Genomic DNA, 17,833 nt, shown 5'->3' with positions numbered 1-17,833 from the left:
GGCAGTCAGAATAAATCCCTGGATCAACGTTCTGTCCCTATAAATCTAGTATACATAACCAGCAATGTTATTACTCTTCAAGAATGCATCCAGACCCGTTTTTAACTCTTTTACAGAGTTCACCATGACCACCTCCTCAGGCAGAGAATTCCACAGTCTCACTGCTCTTACAGTAAAGAATCCCCGTCTGTGCTGGTGTAGAAACCTTCTTTCCTCTAAACGTAGAGGATGCCCCCTTGTTATAGATACAGTCCTGGGAATAAATAGATCATGGGAGAGATCTCTGCACTGTCCCCTGATATATTTATACATAGTTATTAGGTCTCCCCTAAGCCTTCTTTTTTCTAAACTAAATAACCCTAATTCTGATAATCTTTCTGGGTACTGTAGTCCTCCCATTCCCCGTATTACTCTGGTTGCCCGTCTTTGAACCCTCTCCAGCACCACTTCATCTTTCTTGTACACTGGTGCCCAGTACTGTACACAGTATTCCATGTGTGGTCTGACTAGTGATTTGTACAGCGCTAGAATTATTTCCTAGTCGTGGGCATCTATGCCCCTATTGATGCACCCCATGATTTTATTAGCCGTGGCAGCAGCTGCCTGACACTGGTCACTACAGCTAAATTTACTGTTAACTAAGACTCCTAAATCCTTTTCCACGTCAGTCGTCTCAAGTGTGCTCCCATTTAATACATATTCCCAGCCCGGATTTTTCCTCCCCATGTGCATTACCTTACATTTATCAGTGTTGAACCTCATTTGCCACTTCCCAGCCCAAACCTCCAACCTATCCAGATCCATATGTAACAGTGCACTGTCCTCTATAGTGTTTACCGCTTTACAGAGTTTAGTATCTGCAAATATTGTTACTTTACTATTCAACCCCTCTACAAGGTCATTAATAAATATATTAAACAGAACAGGACCCAAGACGGACCCCTGTGGTACCCCCACTAGTAACAGTCACCCAATCAGAATAAGTACCATTAATAACCACCCTCTGTTTCCTATCACTGAGCCAGTTACTTACCCACTTACACACATTCTCCCCTAGCCCCATCCTTCTCATTTTATGCACCAACCTTTTATGAGGCACCGTATCAAATGCTTTGGAAAAATCCAGATATACGACATCCAGCGATTGCCCCTGGTCCAGTCTGGAGCTCACCTCCTCATAGAAGCTGATCAGGTTAGTTTGACAGGACTGATCCCTCATAAAGCCATGCTGATATGGGATCATAAGTTTATTTTTATTAAGATACTCCAAAATAGCATCTCTTAGAAAACCCTCAAACAATTTACATACAACGGAGGTTTAACTAACAGGCCTATAATTCCCTGGGTCACCTTTTGTTCCCTTTTTAAATATTGGTACCACATTTGCTATGTGCCAGTCCTGGGGAACAGTCCCTGTTATTATAGAGTCCCGGAATATTAAAAATAGGGGTCTGTCTATAACATTACTTAATTCCTTTAGAACATGGGGGTGAATGCCATCTGGATCTGGTGATTTGTCAGTTTAGATTTTTTGTAGGCGGCACTGTACTTCTTCCTGGGTTAGACAGGTGACCTGTACTGGGGATTTTACCTTATCACACTGTATTTCACCTGGCATTTCATTTTCCTTGGTGAACACAGTAGAGAAGAATTTGTTTAATATATTTGCTTTTTCCTGATCCCCGTTTATAATTTCTTCTTCATCATTTTTAAAGGGCCTACACTTTCATTTTTGACCTTTTTGCTATTTATACAGTTAAAGAACATTTTGGGGTTAGTTTTACTCTCTTTGGCAATGAGTCTGTCTCTATTTTTGCGGCTTTTATCTGTTTTTTACATATTTTACATTTTACTCTATAGCTTTTTAATGCTTCTTCACTGCTGTCATGTTTTAGTATTTTAATTGCCCCTTTGAGGTTTTTATTCATCCATACTGGTTTTCTTTTATTTCTGACCCTTTTATTCCCATAAGGTATATATTTTTTATTACAGCGATAATTTAAGATATCTTAAAAGTCTCCCATTTAGTGTCCGTATTCTTTTTGAGGACAATATCCCATTTTATATTGTTAAGGGCTTCTCTGAGCTGATCAAACTTTGCCTACCTAAAGTTCATTGTTTTTGTTGCCCCTCGAGAGATTTTCTTATTGAAGAATAAGTTATAATGTATTATATTATGTTCTCTATTTCCTAGGTGTCCTTTTACCTGCACATTAGTTACTCTGTCAGGTCTGTTGGTTAATATTAAGTTCAGTAGGGCGCCCCCTCTGGTCGGGCTCTGCACCATTTGGGACAGTTATTAGATTCACAGGTCTCAGTCTCCCAGTTTATATTAGGATAGTTAAAGTCCACCATTATTATCACCTAATTTTGATTTGCTGCTTTGTTTATTTGCCTCATTAATTGATCTTCTGCTTCTTCCATTATGTTTGGTGGCTTATAACAAACCCCTATCAGATATTTTTTTTTTATCTCCATATATTTCTACCCATAATGACTCCACATTATCGTTTCCCTCCCATATATCCTCCCGCAGTGCGGCTTTGTCCGATCCTTCCTGTATGTTGACCGCCCAATCACAGCTATCATCCAACCAAGTCTCTGTTATACCCGCTATGTCATAATTTTCCTCAGACATCAACTACTCCAGTTCGTCAGTTTTATTGGTCAGACTTCTGGCATTAGTCATCATGCAATTCAGTGCTGTATGTTTTTTCTTCCTATGAAGACTCTCTCTATTAACTATTCTAACCCCCCCCCCCCCTCCCCTCCACCCCAGGTACATTACTAAGTCCCCCCTCTCTATCTACACTGTCTTCCCCCTCTATGTTATAGGTTCCCTCCCCCCAGTCCCTAGTTTAAACACTCCTCCACCCTTCTAGCCATCTTCTCCCCAAGCACAGCTGCACCCTCCCCAGTGAGGTGCAGCCCGTCCCTATGGTAGAGCTGGTAACCGACAGCGAAGTCAGCCCAGTTCTCCATGAACCCAAACCTCTCCTTCCTACACCAGCTTCTGATCCACTTGTTTAACTCCCTGATCTCCCGCTGCCTCTCTGGTGTGGCTCGTGGTACAGGTAATATTTCAGAAAATATTACCTTGGAGGTCCTTGCCTTAAGCTTGCTCCCTGAAATCATTTTTTAGGACACTCCACCTACCTCTTACTTTGTCATTGGTGCCAATATGTACCATGACTGCTGGGTCTTCTCCAACCCCACCCAGCAACCTGTCAACCAGATCCGCGATGTGCCGAACTCGAGCGCCCGGAAGACAACACACTGTTCGGTGATCCCGGTCTTTGTGACAGATCGCCCTGTCTGTCTCCCTAATAATTGAGTCCCCCACTACCAGTACCTGTCTGGCCTGCCCTGCACTCCTCCCTCCCTCCTTACTGGAGCAGACACCCCTCTGGGGGTCAGAGGCAGAGTCCTGCTGCAGTACCACTAGCTCTGAAATGGCATCCCCCTCATCCACCAACAGGGCAAACTTGTGTTGAGGTGCCAGTTCAGGACTAGCCTCCCTGACACTTTTCCCCCTATCCCGTTTTCTAACTGTAACCCAGCTAACTGCCTGACTGTCCTGAACCTCTGACCCACTATCCTCCCCCACCTCTACCCCAGAGAGTACTTGCTCAGTGAGCAGGAGACTCCTCTCCATGTTGTTAATGCTACTCAATGTTTCCAGTCGCTCCTCTAGATGCAGGATCTGGGCTTCCAGGCGAACAACTAGCACACATCTCGCACAACAATATGCACCCTCAAACTGCTGTTCAAGGATTGCATACATTGAACAGGATGTACACCGGACAACTTTAAGTTCACATATGAGGTATTTCTTTACTCGAGAGAAATTGGGTTACACATTTTGGGGGGGGGGCTTTTTCTCCTTTTACCACTTGCAAAAAATTCAAAAACTTTGTTTACAAGAACATGCAAGTGTAAAAAAATGAAGATTTTGAATTTTCTCCTTCACTTTGCTGCTATTCCTGTGAAACACCTAAAGGGTTAACACACTTTCTGAATGTCATTTTGTATACATTTACGGGGGGGGGGGGGGGGGAGACAGTTCTTATAATGTGGTCATTTATGGGGCATTTCTAATATGAAGGCCCCTCAAATCCACTTCAAAACTGAACTGGTCCCTGAAAAATTCTATTTTTTAAAATTTTGTGAAAAATTGAAAAAGTTCTGCTGAACTTTGAAGCCCTCTGTCTTCCAAAAGTAAACGCATGTCAACTTTATGATGCAAACATAAAGTAGATATATTGTATAGGTCTATTTTCCTTACAAGCAGAAAGCTTCAACGTTAGAAAAAAAATTATAATGTTCACATTTTTCATGAAATGTTGGATTTTTTCACCAAGAAATGATGCACGTATCGATAAAAATGTACCACTATGTTAAAGTAGAATATGTCTCAGAATCAAATTCATAAGTAAAAGCATTCCAGAGTTATTAAAGGGGTATTCCAGGATTTTTTTTTATTTGACTATGCTACAGGGGCTGTAAAGTTAGTGTAGTTCATAATATAGTGTCTGTACCTGTTTGTGACGGTTTTCTCACAATTCTTCTGTGACTTTAACACCAATATTTATTTTTAGAAGCATACAAAATGACTGTTGTCCCAGATTTTTCCCAGCTTGCAATGCGGCACAGACCTGACTCACTAGTCAGCTGATGACAGGGAGCCTGTTTCAATGGGTGGAGTGATCGCTTGGTGGGTGAGAGATCAATCTGCAACTAATGCAACAGTTGTAGGCACCCTGATTGAAAACCACAGGTCTTTTAAATGGATGCAGCTCATTTATGTTTCAATGGGTGGGGTGGCTGATATGTAGGAGGGAGGAAAATGGAATTGTGGGATTTGTGGTAAAAAAAAAATTTCAAACAGGAAATAAAATGCTAGTCACAGTGTTATGGTAATCTCACAGCATAGCCATTTATCCCCAAGACAAGTACAGATCCTTCCTAAGCATGTCCATTACTGTCTGCCAGGTACGTACTAAAATCACCTTATGGTGGATAACCCCTTTAATGCTTAAAGTGACAGTGGTCAGATGTGCAAAAAATTATCTGGTCCTTCAGGTGAAAATGGGCTTGGTCCTTAAGGGGTTAAATCTTCCCAGACACTTGAAGTTGTAAGAGAGATACACAGTAGATGGAGGGGGGGGGGGGGGGGGGGGTACAGACAACATTTAGTGTATATGGGCAGCTTTGTCTCTTAGGCTGCATTCATATCTCTTTTTGCAATACGGTTCCCAAATCCGGTTTCAGTGAAAAAAACGTATGGAACCGTATTACAAACCGTATGTATAGACATTTCATAGAAAACCGTATGCCAACCGTAGCATCCGGTCGAGTACGTTTTGCATAATTTTTGCTTTTATTTGTTTTTTTCCCGTACACAAAAACGTAGTCTACTACGGTTTTAGGTCTGGGTGAAAAAGCTGATACAACCCGTATACGTTATTTTTTTTTTTTTTTAAATGGTGGTCCTTGGGAACTGTACATAAAACCGTATCCTTTATTTATTTATTTTTCAAAAAACTTATCAAACCGTATGGAACCGCACATCTGTTCGGTCCGGTTTTGAGACACTTTTTTTTTTTTTTTACAGAAAACCTGATACGGGAACTGTATTGCAAAAACGAGATGTGAATGCAGCCTTAGACAAATTCAGAACAATAAATGTTAAGTATCTCTGCAATTTTAATGGGTATGACAACAATAAATGCTTTGTGTTAATAATCAGAACTTAAAAAAAAAAAAACACAACAAAATAAACCACTTACTTGCACTGTCTGCACCTGTGGAGATTGTATAACAGATGGTTGTGCAGCTTGAATAACCCCGTGTACCTGCACTGTTTGTCCATTTGGAAGCTGGACTAATGTAACAGTAGGGGCAGAGGATGTTGCATGTGCAGCTGCCATGGAAACCTAGCAAAATTGCAAAAAAATATAATTATAGCAACACATGACATTTGATATAATAATCTTTAAACTTCCATAACTTGTTGTCAAATGTACCTAAAAGTACTTTATTAGGCTACGTTTATATAAAACCTTAGACACTTCACACTGCCTATTACAGTGTCTGTCGGAGGAATTCTCTAAGGAGAATGCTGGGTGGCACTGGTCCTACAAAGACACCCATGGAAACTAAAAAGTACATTTTGTGATAAACCATAAAAAACCCACAAGATATGCCACCTAAATTAAGGCTAAAATGATATTCTTCTTGCCTATGTGGGCAATTGAGGTCTATGTTTACCTTGCGTATACACTAACATGCACTACTAATAATTTAAAAAGAGCCTTGAAGTGCATCTGTCACTTGGAAACCACCACCAACACTAAAGAATACAGGTCATTCCTGTAAAGGATTCAGGTCATTCCTTTACTTATCAGAGCATTTTTATTTCCAGAAAAATTTACTTTATTAAGGCAGTTTCAAATAGCCTTTATGCTCAGATTCCAAAGTCGCTGTCTGCATAAGACAAATCTCTGCTTCCAGCGCCGAGCCCTGTTGAAATTCCATGCATGCCCATTGGTTGCGGATTGTGGCACATGTGTAGTAAATCACTAAGGCAGGTTAAGCCTGGCAACTTCACTGTGCATGCACGGCAAAATCTTCCAAGAGACAGAGAGCTCGTTCCTGACATCTGTGCGCCCTGACAAACAAGTCGTTCAGGCAAAGTGCAGGCAATTGGAGGAGAGGGGTATTGCAGCCCAAAGGAATTGCAGTGCTGGACCATGCCTTTTTGACACCTTAGGGTATGGTCACATGTAAGGGATCCGCAGCGTATTTTACCAACCCTATAGTGTGCCTCCTGTTGAGCCTACGTTGTCTGCTCACAGCAGCAATCTGCTGCTACCAGCAGATACATAGAGACCTGTGAGTCGCCGTGTGCAGACACAGTGCATCACAGACATTGCGGTCGCTCCCCCTGGTCCCTGAGCTAGGCCCAGAGCAGCTGCGATGCTTGAGAGTATACTGCGCATAAAAAAAAAAAAAGGGCTCAAGAGTCTGGCCCTTTCTACACCCAGTTGAGGGCCACCAATAATGGCTCGCATGGAGCAATCTCCATTGCTGGCTATTTTAACTGTTTAAATGCAGCTGTCAAGGCTGTAAATACCAAAAACTACAGGCAAAAATTATTTGTTGGTGAAGTAGTTTGATTGGCTTCCAGTGAAGCGATCACTGAGCCAGAATGTTGTCATGTCAGCCCAAGGCCTGTACCAGGCAATAGTAGGCTGTAGCGAGAGTGCCACTAATCTAGTGGATCAATATAGTATTCCATTGATCTGTATGGACAACCAAATGATTCTGAATAAAAGTTCCCTAAGGTGACTAAGAAGTAAAATAAATAAAATAAGAATGTTTAAAAATCTTTAAAAAAAATACCCTCAAAAAGAAACATTCCCCTCTCCTTTTTTCCCCATTAAAAAAAAAACACCTTATTTGGTATCGCCATATGCGGAATTGTCAAAACTATTAAAATATAATAATATTAAGTGCAATCCAAAAAAAAAAGAAATCCCAGAATTTCTTATTTTATGGTAACATCACATATAAAAAAAACATTTGATAAAAAGACCGAAAAGTCCCATCTAAAGCAAAATGATACCAATAAAAGCTACAGATCATAGCGCAAAAACTGAGCGCAGCAGACGGTCAACGGCGTGCAAACAAGCACTTCCCTGCCACAAAACTCACAAATATTATATATGCACTTTTGCTGCATATATGTTATGGAAAAATGAAGTCACTACAAAGTACAAGTGGCCCTGCAAAAAGCAAGCCTTCCAATTGGTCTGTAGATGGAAAAATATAAGAGTTACAGCTATGAAAAAGGTGGGGGGGGGGGGAAGGAGTTAAAGAACCAGTCGGCATGAATGAGGGTATCCTTTCACTGAGGATTGAAAGACAGTGTCCGTGGCTTAGTGGTGGTTTCCAAATGGCAAATGCCACTTCAAAAAATGAAACGTTGTGAAATGTTCTAATTTACACTCACTGACCACTATTCGGTGCACTTGCTAGTATGGGGTTTGGACAGCCTTTTGCCTACTGTCCTTAGAGATTTGGTCCACATAGACATGATGGCATTTGCAGACAATTTATCCGCTGTACATCCATGATGCGAACAGCAAAGCTTTCATTTCTTAAGGTGGGTTAACACTACATTTTTACAGTACGGGAACCGGCTGGGGGGAGCAAAACAGGGCGCTCCTGTATCTAATTCATTTCAATGAGTCGACCGGAGTCAAAGGGTGACTCCCGGTCTGCTCATTTTTGCCTCGTATCCGGTTTTCTGACTGGACCTAACCCCGTGGTATGCCATGGTTTTATGGCCGGTCACAAATCTGGATACGGGGCAAAAATGAGCAGACCGGGAGTCACCCTTTGACTCCGGTCGACTCATTGAAATTAATTAGATACGGGCCGGGTCCAGGTTAGATCCAGTTCCGTACTGTAAAAACAGTGAACCCACCCTTACAGTGCTCTTTAAAAATGAGAGCAGAGTTCTGATTGGTTGCCATTAGCAAAAGAGACAGTTGTTTCATAAATCTGCCCTAGTGTTACAAACTACCAGTGAGATTTATTCAGCAGCAGGTGGTGTAATGTTGGCCCACTGACAGCATTGTCTAGAGGGAGCTAAGAGCAGGGCTAACTATGCATGTTGTTAGCCTCTGCATATAAAGCCGATTTTTCATAGGAATCTGTGAAATCTACATCCAATCAATGTTAATAACGTAAAAATATTCGCAATCCATATTGTAGGGGGGAAAAAGTAAAGTCACTTTCCCAGGGAATCACATGGAAACTGTGTCTGGTAGCCGGAACACAGATTAATACAACAGTATAGGGACTAGATCAGTGTCCAAAACTACGAGACAGAAAGGTAGGAAGATAGAATTGAAAGATTATGTCTCAAATTTCTGTCATGTAATCTACAACAAATTTTTCAACATCGTATGAACAATGCCTGAACCATGAATTCATTCACTCCCGGCAAACTAACACCTTTAAAAACAGAGAGGATTTATAACAAAGTATATTAGAAAGTGACATCACTTTTATATAAGGATTAAGCTTTGCTAACCTTTTAAGTAAATAGAACAGATATTATCAAGAACTTCTTTCACTTTAGGTGTTATGAAAGATTATAAAAAGCCTTCCCAATGTATAACAATGTATACCTGTGCTAATGTGGCAATTTGTGGCTGGGTTTGAATAGTCATTTGTTGGGCCTCTGCCTCCGTCACAGCCGCATCTCCACTCTGCTGCGTCTCTGCTCCAGATTCCATGGTCATTTAGTTACCTAAAAAGTAGATACATTATATGTATATATTTCCTGCGTATATACTATTTTGACTATGATTGCTGCATTGGCATTTTAAATTCTGCCATACACCTGTTAGCACCTAGCTGCAAACTTTTTATTTTTTATCCATTTTATTCCATACAAAAAAAAAATCTTGCGTGTGTCAAATTAGCATGAAGGTAAATATGACCATAAGCCTCTAGACAGAAGCTCCATATTTCTAATTGTGTTCTGCTTTTCCTCAGATTACTTTTCACAGCACATGATCCTATGTTTTTGGATTATACACAAGTTACAAATTTATATTCTGAATGAACATTCTTTGGCAAGTTCTTTAGCCACAAGAATAAATAAAACAGCGGGAGATAAATAAAAAAGTGGTCTTATTCTTAGTCTACATTTACACTAAAAGGTCTACTAATGAAACAGATTTTTATCTGCCGCAGTATAGTAAAACCCATATCATATACTGTACATGGTAATACAGTAGAATGTTAGGGCCAAGCTTAACAAGCTCTTAACTCTGGACAAGTCGCCCAGACCTAGTGCTGAGACCCCTCTGATTGTTAGATATAGCTGGTTTGGTGCTCAGTTTGCAGGAGTAATTTCCATTATATACTGCTCAAAAAAATAAAGGGAACACTTAAACCACACAATGTAACTCCAAGTCAATCACACTTCTGTGAAATCACACTGTCCACTCAGGAAGCAACACTGATTGATAATCAATTTCACATGCTGTTGTGCAAATGGAACAGACAACAGGTGGAAATTATAGGCAATTAGCAAGACACCCCCCAATAAAGGAGTGATTTTGCAGGCAGTGACCACAGACCACTTCTCAGTTCCTATGCTTCCTGGCTGATGTTTTGGTCACTTTTGAATGCTGGTGGTGCTTTCACTCTAGTGGTAGCATGAGACGGAGTCTAAAACCCACACAAGTGGCTCAGGTAGTGCTGCTCATCCAGGATGGCACATCAATGAGAGCTGCGGAAAGAAGGTCTACTAATGTGCCAGATTTTTATCTGCCGCATTTTGAAATGTCTAGTCCAAGACTACACTTTCTATTAGTAGGGTGACATTTACAATGGTGTTTGTTTTCGGAGCATCTAAGCCATACACTCCCTGCTCAAGTGTATATAACACATTGAAAAAGTAGTGCAATCCATGTAAGCCAGTTTTTGGTGCAAATTGTACTTGATTTTTGGCACAGACAAATTGTATTATATCCCCCACTGTTTTGATACAAAATTAACCACTAAAAAAGTCATCACTCAAAACCACATAATGTAACTTTAAAATGCCCCTGTCAATTGAAAAAACTTTTCACATATTGCCCAGACATGTCAAAAGTTTTGATGTGAGTCTTGAGACCCTGTGAGAGGTACACACCCCGGCTGTCACCCAAACACGATTCTTTCACACAGATGCTACTTTACAGGAATATAGCTCAAAATTGTGGCGAGCTAAACTTTTGACAGGTTTGGAAAACCTGTCAAAAGTCTTTCCAAATGACAGAACACTTTAATGGGGTATTCCAGTGAAAATTTTTTTTCTTCATCTCAACTGGCTCCAGAAAGTTAAACAGATTTGCTAATTATTTCTATTAACATTTTTTAATCCTTCCAGTACTTATCAACTACTGAAGTTGAGTTTTTCTTTTCTGTCTGACCACAGTGCTCTCTGCTGACATCTCTGCTTGTCTGAGAAACTGTATATAACGGAAAAAACGGAGGTGGCGCCGGGTGCAGTGTAGGTAGGTACCCGGGTGGGGGGTAGCATATCCCTTGCCGGAGATGGTAGCTTGGTATGCAGGCCTGCAGCGTGAGGACGGAGCCCAGGGGTGGGTCCGTATGTAGAATGTAGAAAAAAAAAGCTGTGGAGGCGCTCCCAAGGAAGTAACCCAAAGTCGTTGGTATTTGTATAAAGTAAATAATTTATTTTTTACAGCATTAAGAAATCAAAGAAAATAAATAAAGCAAGACGCGTTTTGGGAGTCACAGCTCTCTTTATCAATTGCATGTAGTTGCTGTATCTACAGCAACTACATGCAATTGATAAAGGGAGCTGTGACTTCAGAAACGCGTCTTGCTTTAATTATTTATTTTCTTTGATTTCTTTATGCTGTAAAAAATAAATTATTTACTTTATACAAATACCCATGAGTTTGGGTTACTTCCTTGGGAGCGCCACCGCTGCTTTTTTCTACATTTCTGCATGTCTCAGGAACTGTCCAGAGTAGGAGCAAATCCCCATAGCAAACCTATCCTGCTCTGGACAGCTCCTGAGACAGACAGAGAGGTGTCAGCTAAGAGCACTGTTGTCAGACAGAAAAGAACAACTCAACTTCAGTAGCTGATAAGTACTGGAAGGATTAAGATTTTTTAATAGAAGTAATTTACAAATTTGTTTGACTTTCTGGAGCCAGTTGATATGAAAGAAATTGTTTTTCACCACAGTACCCCTTTAAGTACATTGCTGCTCAAGACAACACCTAGTGATAGCTGTGCTGAGAACTATTCTTCTATGTGCTGTGCTGTCTTCCTATCTAACAAAGTAAAACCAAATCCAGCAGAAACCCAACATAGTTTACATTGGTTCACATTGCTGTATGCATCCAACCCGTTCAGGGTAAAATAGTTTCTCTTTTTTTTTTTCCTTGAGCCAAACAGACCCTGAAACAGGTCGGATGTAAGCGGCTACTGCCAGGTCCCGACTGATCCCATTCACTTCCATGGAGTCCGTCATTGATTCAGTAACTTTACAGGAGTTTAATGGAGGAAAAAAATATCTATATCTATCTATATACACACACACACCCGTATTTATCGGCGTATAACACGCACCCCCATTTTAACAGGGAGATTTAAGTAAAAAAGAAAATAATGTAAAATAAATGACTTGGACTAAATGCCCCATCATCCCCCCCAACTTCGTTTTCTTCTGCACCTCAGTTTGGTCCCATCCCCTCCAGTGCCACATCATTCCTTAAATTTTATCAGTCCCTGTGCCACATTTACCCCTCTCATTGCCACCCCCCATGTCTCATCATCCCTTCATGCCTCATAATTTCCCCCTCTCCTAGACCACCACTAGCCATACAGACATTAAGCATTTAGTGCCTCCCCATCATCATTTCCCCCTGTCTCATCATGTCCCCCTATCATTCCCCCCTCATTATCCCCCCACCCCGTCTCATCATCCCCAATGATGTTCCTTCTATGCTATTATTCCCCTCCCTCATCATTCCCCCCTTTCCCAATGCTTTTCATAGTTTTTTTTATTTTCCTTACCTGGCTGTGCTTCGGCAGGCCAGGTCAGGCGGGGGGTCTTGCGGGCTGTGGTCAGTGAAGCAGATGAATGACGTCCTCTGCCGACTTCTCTGCGCGGCATCAGGGACGTCACTTTTCATTTCCTGCAACCACCGCGAGTCAGAGTTCGGAGTACGGCGACTACAGGAAATTAAAAGTGACGTCTCTGATGCCGCGCAAAGAAGCCGGCAGAGGATGTCACTCATCTGCTTCACTGACCAAAGCCCACAAGACCCCCCGCCTGACCTGGCCTGCCGAAGTGAAGCCAGGTAAGGAAAATTAAAAAAAAACTATGAAAAGCAGGGAAAAGGGGGAATGATGAGGGAGGGGGGACGGAAGGAAAATTTAAAGCAGAGCGGGGAGGAGACGCCGCTGGTCACTGATTTAAAGTTAAATCAGTGCCCAGAAGATTTATCGGCGTATAACACGTATGCATTTTTAAATTTTTGTTTTAAAAGTGCGTGTTATACGCCAATAAATACGGTGTGTAATATATATATATATATATATATATATATACACACACACATATAAAGCCAGCAGGGATGTATTTGTGCGAGGGGCGGAAGTAATTATCGCTCCCTGCACTTCCAGGTGGGGCTTATTGGGAACAGGTGGGGGCGTGAGTATATAACTCCCTCTCCCCCCCTCCTACAGGGGCGGAGCACATGTCGTGTTTTTTCTCCGCAGACTCGACGGAACTGCTGACAGAGCTCCACATAACTAAGCCCGACGGCAGTGTGAACAAGACCTGAGACAAGTACGTTTCACCCCAGTACAGATCACAGCTTTGGTTACAGTTAAGGGTATAAGCAAAAAGACAAATTTGGATCCATTAAGGAAAGTAAGCATATCGTCTTTACATACATGGGAGAGAAGATTACAGACATGACGGTCTCACACTGTGTATACACCAACGTGTTTCAAATGCTAACGGCTTTGCGTGATAACTATAAAACTTCTGATCTACTGATCACACAGAGTTGGTACTGTCATGTCTAATCTTCAATTCCATATAAATAAAGATGTCCTGGAACTTTCCTGACTAGGTTTTCTTCCTATAACAGCCATTTATGCCATTCCAACTTATCTCAGAGCAACCCCTTTCTGTTTACAGAGGCTCCTGGACCCAAGGAGACATCACCCCTGCAGCAGGCACAGCACATACAGTGCTGTAGTAGATATGTGCACTCTGCTTGGGACAGGGCAAAACTTTTGTCTAAGAATAGGTTCACATCTATACCACAAATCTGTGTGGGGTATACCACAAACAAATGTACCAAAACAAAATCAATTTGGCTTAAAGAGGCACTGTCATTGTTAAAAACTTTTCACATATTGCAGGACTCATTATAATATGACATTTCACAATATACACCTGTTAAAAAAAATTAACATTTTCACCTGAAATTCAAGCTCAAAATAGCCGCCACTAGGGGTCGCCTGTCTTTTAGCAAGACAGACTAGTCTAGCGTTTACAGCATACTGGATACCGGCCGTAAAGCATACCGGTATCCAGTATAGGAAATTTCTATTGAGTGTATGCAAAACTACAGATAAAGGATGTGTGGACATGCTGGGAGCTATAGTTTTACAACAGCTGGAGGCAACACTGCTCTAACACCGTTATTTTCAAACACTGCAGCTTCAGTTACTAAACTACAACTCCCAGCATGCTGAAATAGTCAAAGCTTTCTCGGACTCCTGAATGACAAAGAAGTTGATCAGACATTCAGGAGTCTGTGAAGGATGAATGACACACATAGTGACAGCTATGCTGATTAGTAGGGATCAACCGATATCGTTTTTTTAGGGCCGATAATCGGTGGAGGTTAGGGCTGATAGCCGATAACTTATACCGATATTCCGGTATAAGTTATCGGCTATTTATCCCCCCGCGACACCGCTGCAGATCATTGATTTCGAGCGGGCGCTTTAAATCAATGCACTGCAGTGGCTTTTGCGGTGCCATAGACCGCCACCACCCGCTTCTCTCCCCCTACCTGTCAGGGTGGTCCGGGCCATCCATACTTCCTGTAGTGTCCGGCGGCATTCCGGGTGGAGGGTGAACAGGTCGGGGCTGTTGTCCTTCTCCGGGGGTCATCTTCTCCACTCCGGGCAGGCTCAGGCCTAGTAACGCAGCATAGACGCCGCTGCGCAGTGACGCCCGTGCGCAGTGACGCACCCGACGTCACGGCATAGCGGCGTCTATGCAGCGTACTAGGCCGGAGCTTGCCCGGAGTGGAGAAGAGCACCCCCGGAGAAGAAGGACAGCCCGGACCGGTTCACCATCCACCCGGAATGCCGCCGGACACTACACGAAGGATGGATGGCCCGGACCACCCCCATTATGGGTAAGTTAAAAAAAAAATTTTTATTGACTCGGAGGGTGGGTGTGGGGGAGGGGCCCGACCGGTATAGCGGTATGGGCAAAAATCCATACCGTGGGAGAAAAAAAAACGGTATCCGGTTCATACCGGTATACCGCCCAGCACTATGGTGGGGGGTGCGACGCGGTGCGGTGGGTCGGGGGGGGGGGGGGGGTGGGGGGCGGTGCGGCGGGCGGGGCATTATCGGTAATTGAGGTAATTGCCGTTACCAATAATGCCCAAAATCGTGATTATCGGCCGATAATATCGGCCATACCGATAATCGGTCGATCCCTACTGATTAGCATCCAGCTTTACTAGAAGAAGATAAAACAGATAGAACATGTATTCATAAAAATGCTGTACTTTTATCTAAAAAATCCTTGCACTAATTTTATAAATATCTATTCTTATATTTATACATTTTATCCTGTGATGAATTCACCATAATGTCTTCTGATTACTGCAGGCAAGCTCCAAGTATCTTCCTCTGTTTAACATGTACAGCATGAAACCAGAGAGAAAAGGGTTACAGAGTAGAGAGTACTGATTGGCTGACTGCACAGGCTTGCTCCTGTGAGGGAGACAGACTGACACGCCCCCTTCAGCCTGCACAATGAAAAAGTAACTCACCAGCAGATAAATGCTTATATCTCTGGATATATAGGTCAGAGACACGTAAAATGTATATGCACATGATCAGGATTGGGTCCTGAGTAACATATCACTTTTTTTCTTTTTTTTTGCACTATGACAGGTACGCTTTAATGTTGCAATCATTTTTGTGGTAAACGTTTATGTTTCTGGTATACTGTGGTAAAAACTGTAAAACAAGCAAGGAAAAAATGCATACTACACCATATGTCACTAATCTACCACAGCATATGATTTTTCTGTGGTACAGAATAGCAGATGCAGAACTTTTCTCTCCCACAAAAAAAAAAAATAGTACAGGGTGGGCCATTTATATGGATACACCTTAATAAAATGGTAATGGTTGGTGATATTAACTTCCTGTTTGTGGCACATTAGTATATGTGAGGGGGGGGGGGGGAACTTTTCAAGATGGGTGGTGACCATGGCGGCCATTTTGAAGTCGGCCATTTTGAGTCCAACTTTTGTTTTTTCAACAGAACGGAAAGGGATGTTCGATTAATGCCACTCTCCAGCTAGGACAGCCATGTTTCTTCATTAGTGACAGATTTAATGCGTCCACATTTTGGCAAATCCAACACTGAACCAGTTTCACGAAACTTAGCAAGCAGTTTGCTAACTGTAGCATGGGAGATGGGTGGTCCCGTAGGGTGTCTTGCATTGAAATCTGCTGCAATGACCCAGTTACTGCGTTCACCAGACATCAACACAATTTCTATCCGCTCCTCACGTGTTAACCTCGACGACATGTCAATGGCTGAAAACAAAGAGAAACTTGTAAATAACTCATGAAAGGGGGGTCATTTGACACATCAAACATATTGGGAATTTCACAAGAAAAACACTGGTGTGCTTGGTTTTAACGTAACTTTATTCTTTCACAAGTTATTTACAAGTTTCTCTTTGTTTACAGCCATTGACATGTCGTCGAGGTTAACACGTGAGGAGCAGATAGAAATTGTGTTGATGTCTGGTGAATGCATTAACCGGGTCATTGCAGCAGATTTCAATGCAAGACACCCTACAAGACCACCCATCTCCCATGCTACAGTTAGCAAACTGCTTGCTAAGTTTCGTGAAACTGGTTCATTGTTGGATTTGCCAAAATGTGGACGCATGAAATCTGTCACTAATGAAGAAACATGGCTGTCCTAGCTTCAGTCAGCAAGAGCCCACAGCGCAGCACTCGCCGCATGTCACTGGAGAGTGGCATTAGTCGAACATCCCTTCGGCGGATATTAGCTACTCACAAATGGCACCCTTACAAACTCCAGCTACTGCAGCATCTCAACGAGGATGACCCAGATCGGAGCACTGAATTTGCAGAATGGGCAAAACAAAAATTGAAACAGTACCCTCAGTTTACGCAGAAGATTTTGTTCGGTGATGTTGCACTCTGTAAACAAACATAATACCTATGAGCATCTAAATTGGAGTGTGCTGAAAACTACTACCTACTACTACCCAGTAGTAATTGACCGAGGCATCTCAGTGATTAAATTACTTACATCAGCAAGCGATGAGTAAGGATTGGGCTCAGCTACTCCACATGTAGAAGGTTAGTTATTGCTTAATGGCCATGAATACCTTTCCTTGATTTTTATTGTTTGTTGCCTTAACCCTTTAAGGACCAAGGACGTATGAGTACGTCCTTGGTCCCGCTCCCGTGATATAACGCGGGGTCCCACGGTAACCCCGCGTCATATCACGGCGGGCTCGGTGTCATAGTGAAGCCGGGACCCGCCGCTAATAGCTCGCGGCACTGATCACGGTGCCGCGCGCTCAAAGCTGAGCCACGCGGCTAAAAGTGAAAGTAAAAACTGCCGGTTAGCTCAGTGGGCTGTTCAGGATAGCCGCGGCGAAATCGCGGCATCCCGAACAGCTTACAGGACAGCAGGAGGATCCCTACCTGCCTCCATGCTGTCCGATCGCCGAATGACTGCTCAGTGCCTGAGATCCAGGCATGAGCAGTCAAGCGGCAGAATCATCGATCGCTGGTTTCCTATGAGAAACCAGTGATCAATGTGAAAGATCAGTGTGTGCAGTGTTATAGGTCCCTATGGGAGCTATAACACTGCAAAAAAAAAAAAAAAAAAAAAAAAAAAGTGAAGATCATTTAACCCCTCCCCTATTCAAAGTTTGAATCACCCCCCTTTTCCCATAAAAAAATAAAG

At 42.3% G+C, this 17,833-nt stretch overlaps 1 protein-coding gene across 2 annotated transcripts in view; it reads right to left on the bottom strand.

Annotated features, from left to right (window-relative positions):
* CREB1 (cAMP responsive element binding protein 1) overlaps nucleotides 1-17,833 on the bottom strand; it is a 106,551-nt gene that overhangs the window by 39,450 nt on the left and 49,268 nt on the right. Inside the window, exons 2-3 of one of the 2 annotated variants that reach the window (XM_056537135.1) lie at nucleotides 9,201-9,322; nucleotides 5,790-5,936 (exon numbers count right to left, since the gene is read on the bottom strand). In XM_056537135.1, the coding sequence (XP_056393110.1) occupies nucleotides 5,790-5,936; nucleotides 9,201-9,314 (261 nt within the window). In that variant the 5' untranslated portion in view covers nucleotides 9,315-9,322. The remainder of the gene's footprint in view (nucleotides 1-5,789; nucleotides 5,937-9,200; nucleotides 9,323-17,833) is intronic. The other variant, XM_056537136.1, reaches the window with a different exon arrangement.

The sequence above is a fragment of the Hyla sarda genome, chromosome 8, assembly GCF_029499605.1.
Source record: "Hyla sarda isolate aHylSar1 chromosome 8, aHylSar1.hap1, whole genome shotgun sequence".
NCBI classification, from domain to species: domain Eukaryota; kingdom Metazoa; phylum Chordata; class Amphibia; order Anura; family Hylidae; genus Hyla; species Hyla sarda.
This window is presented reverse-complemented; position numbering and strand designations above follow the sequence as displayed.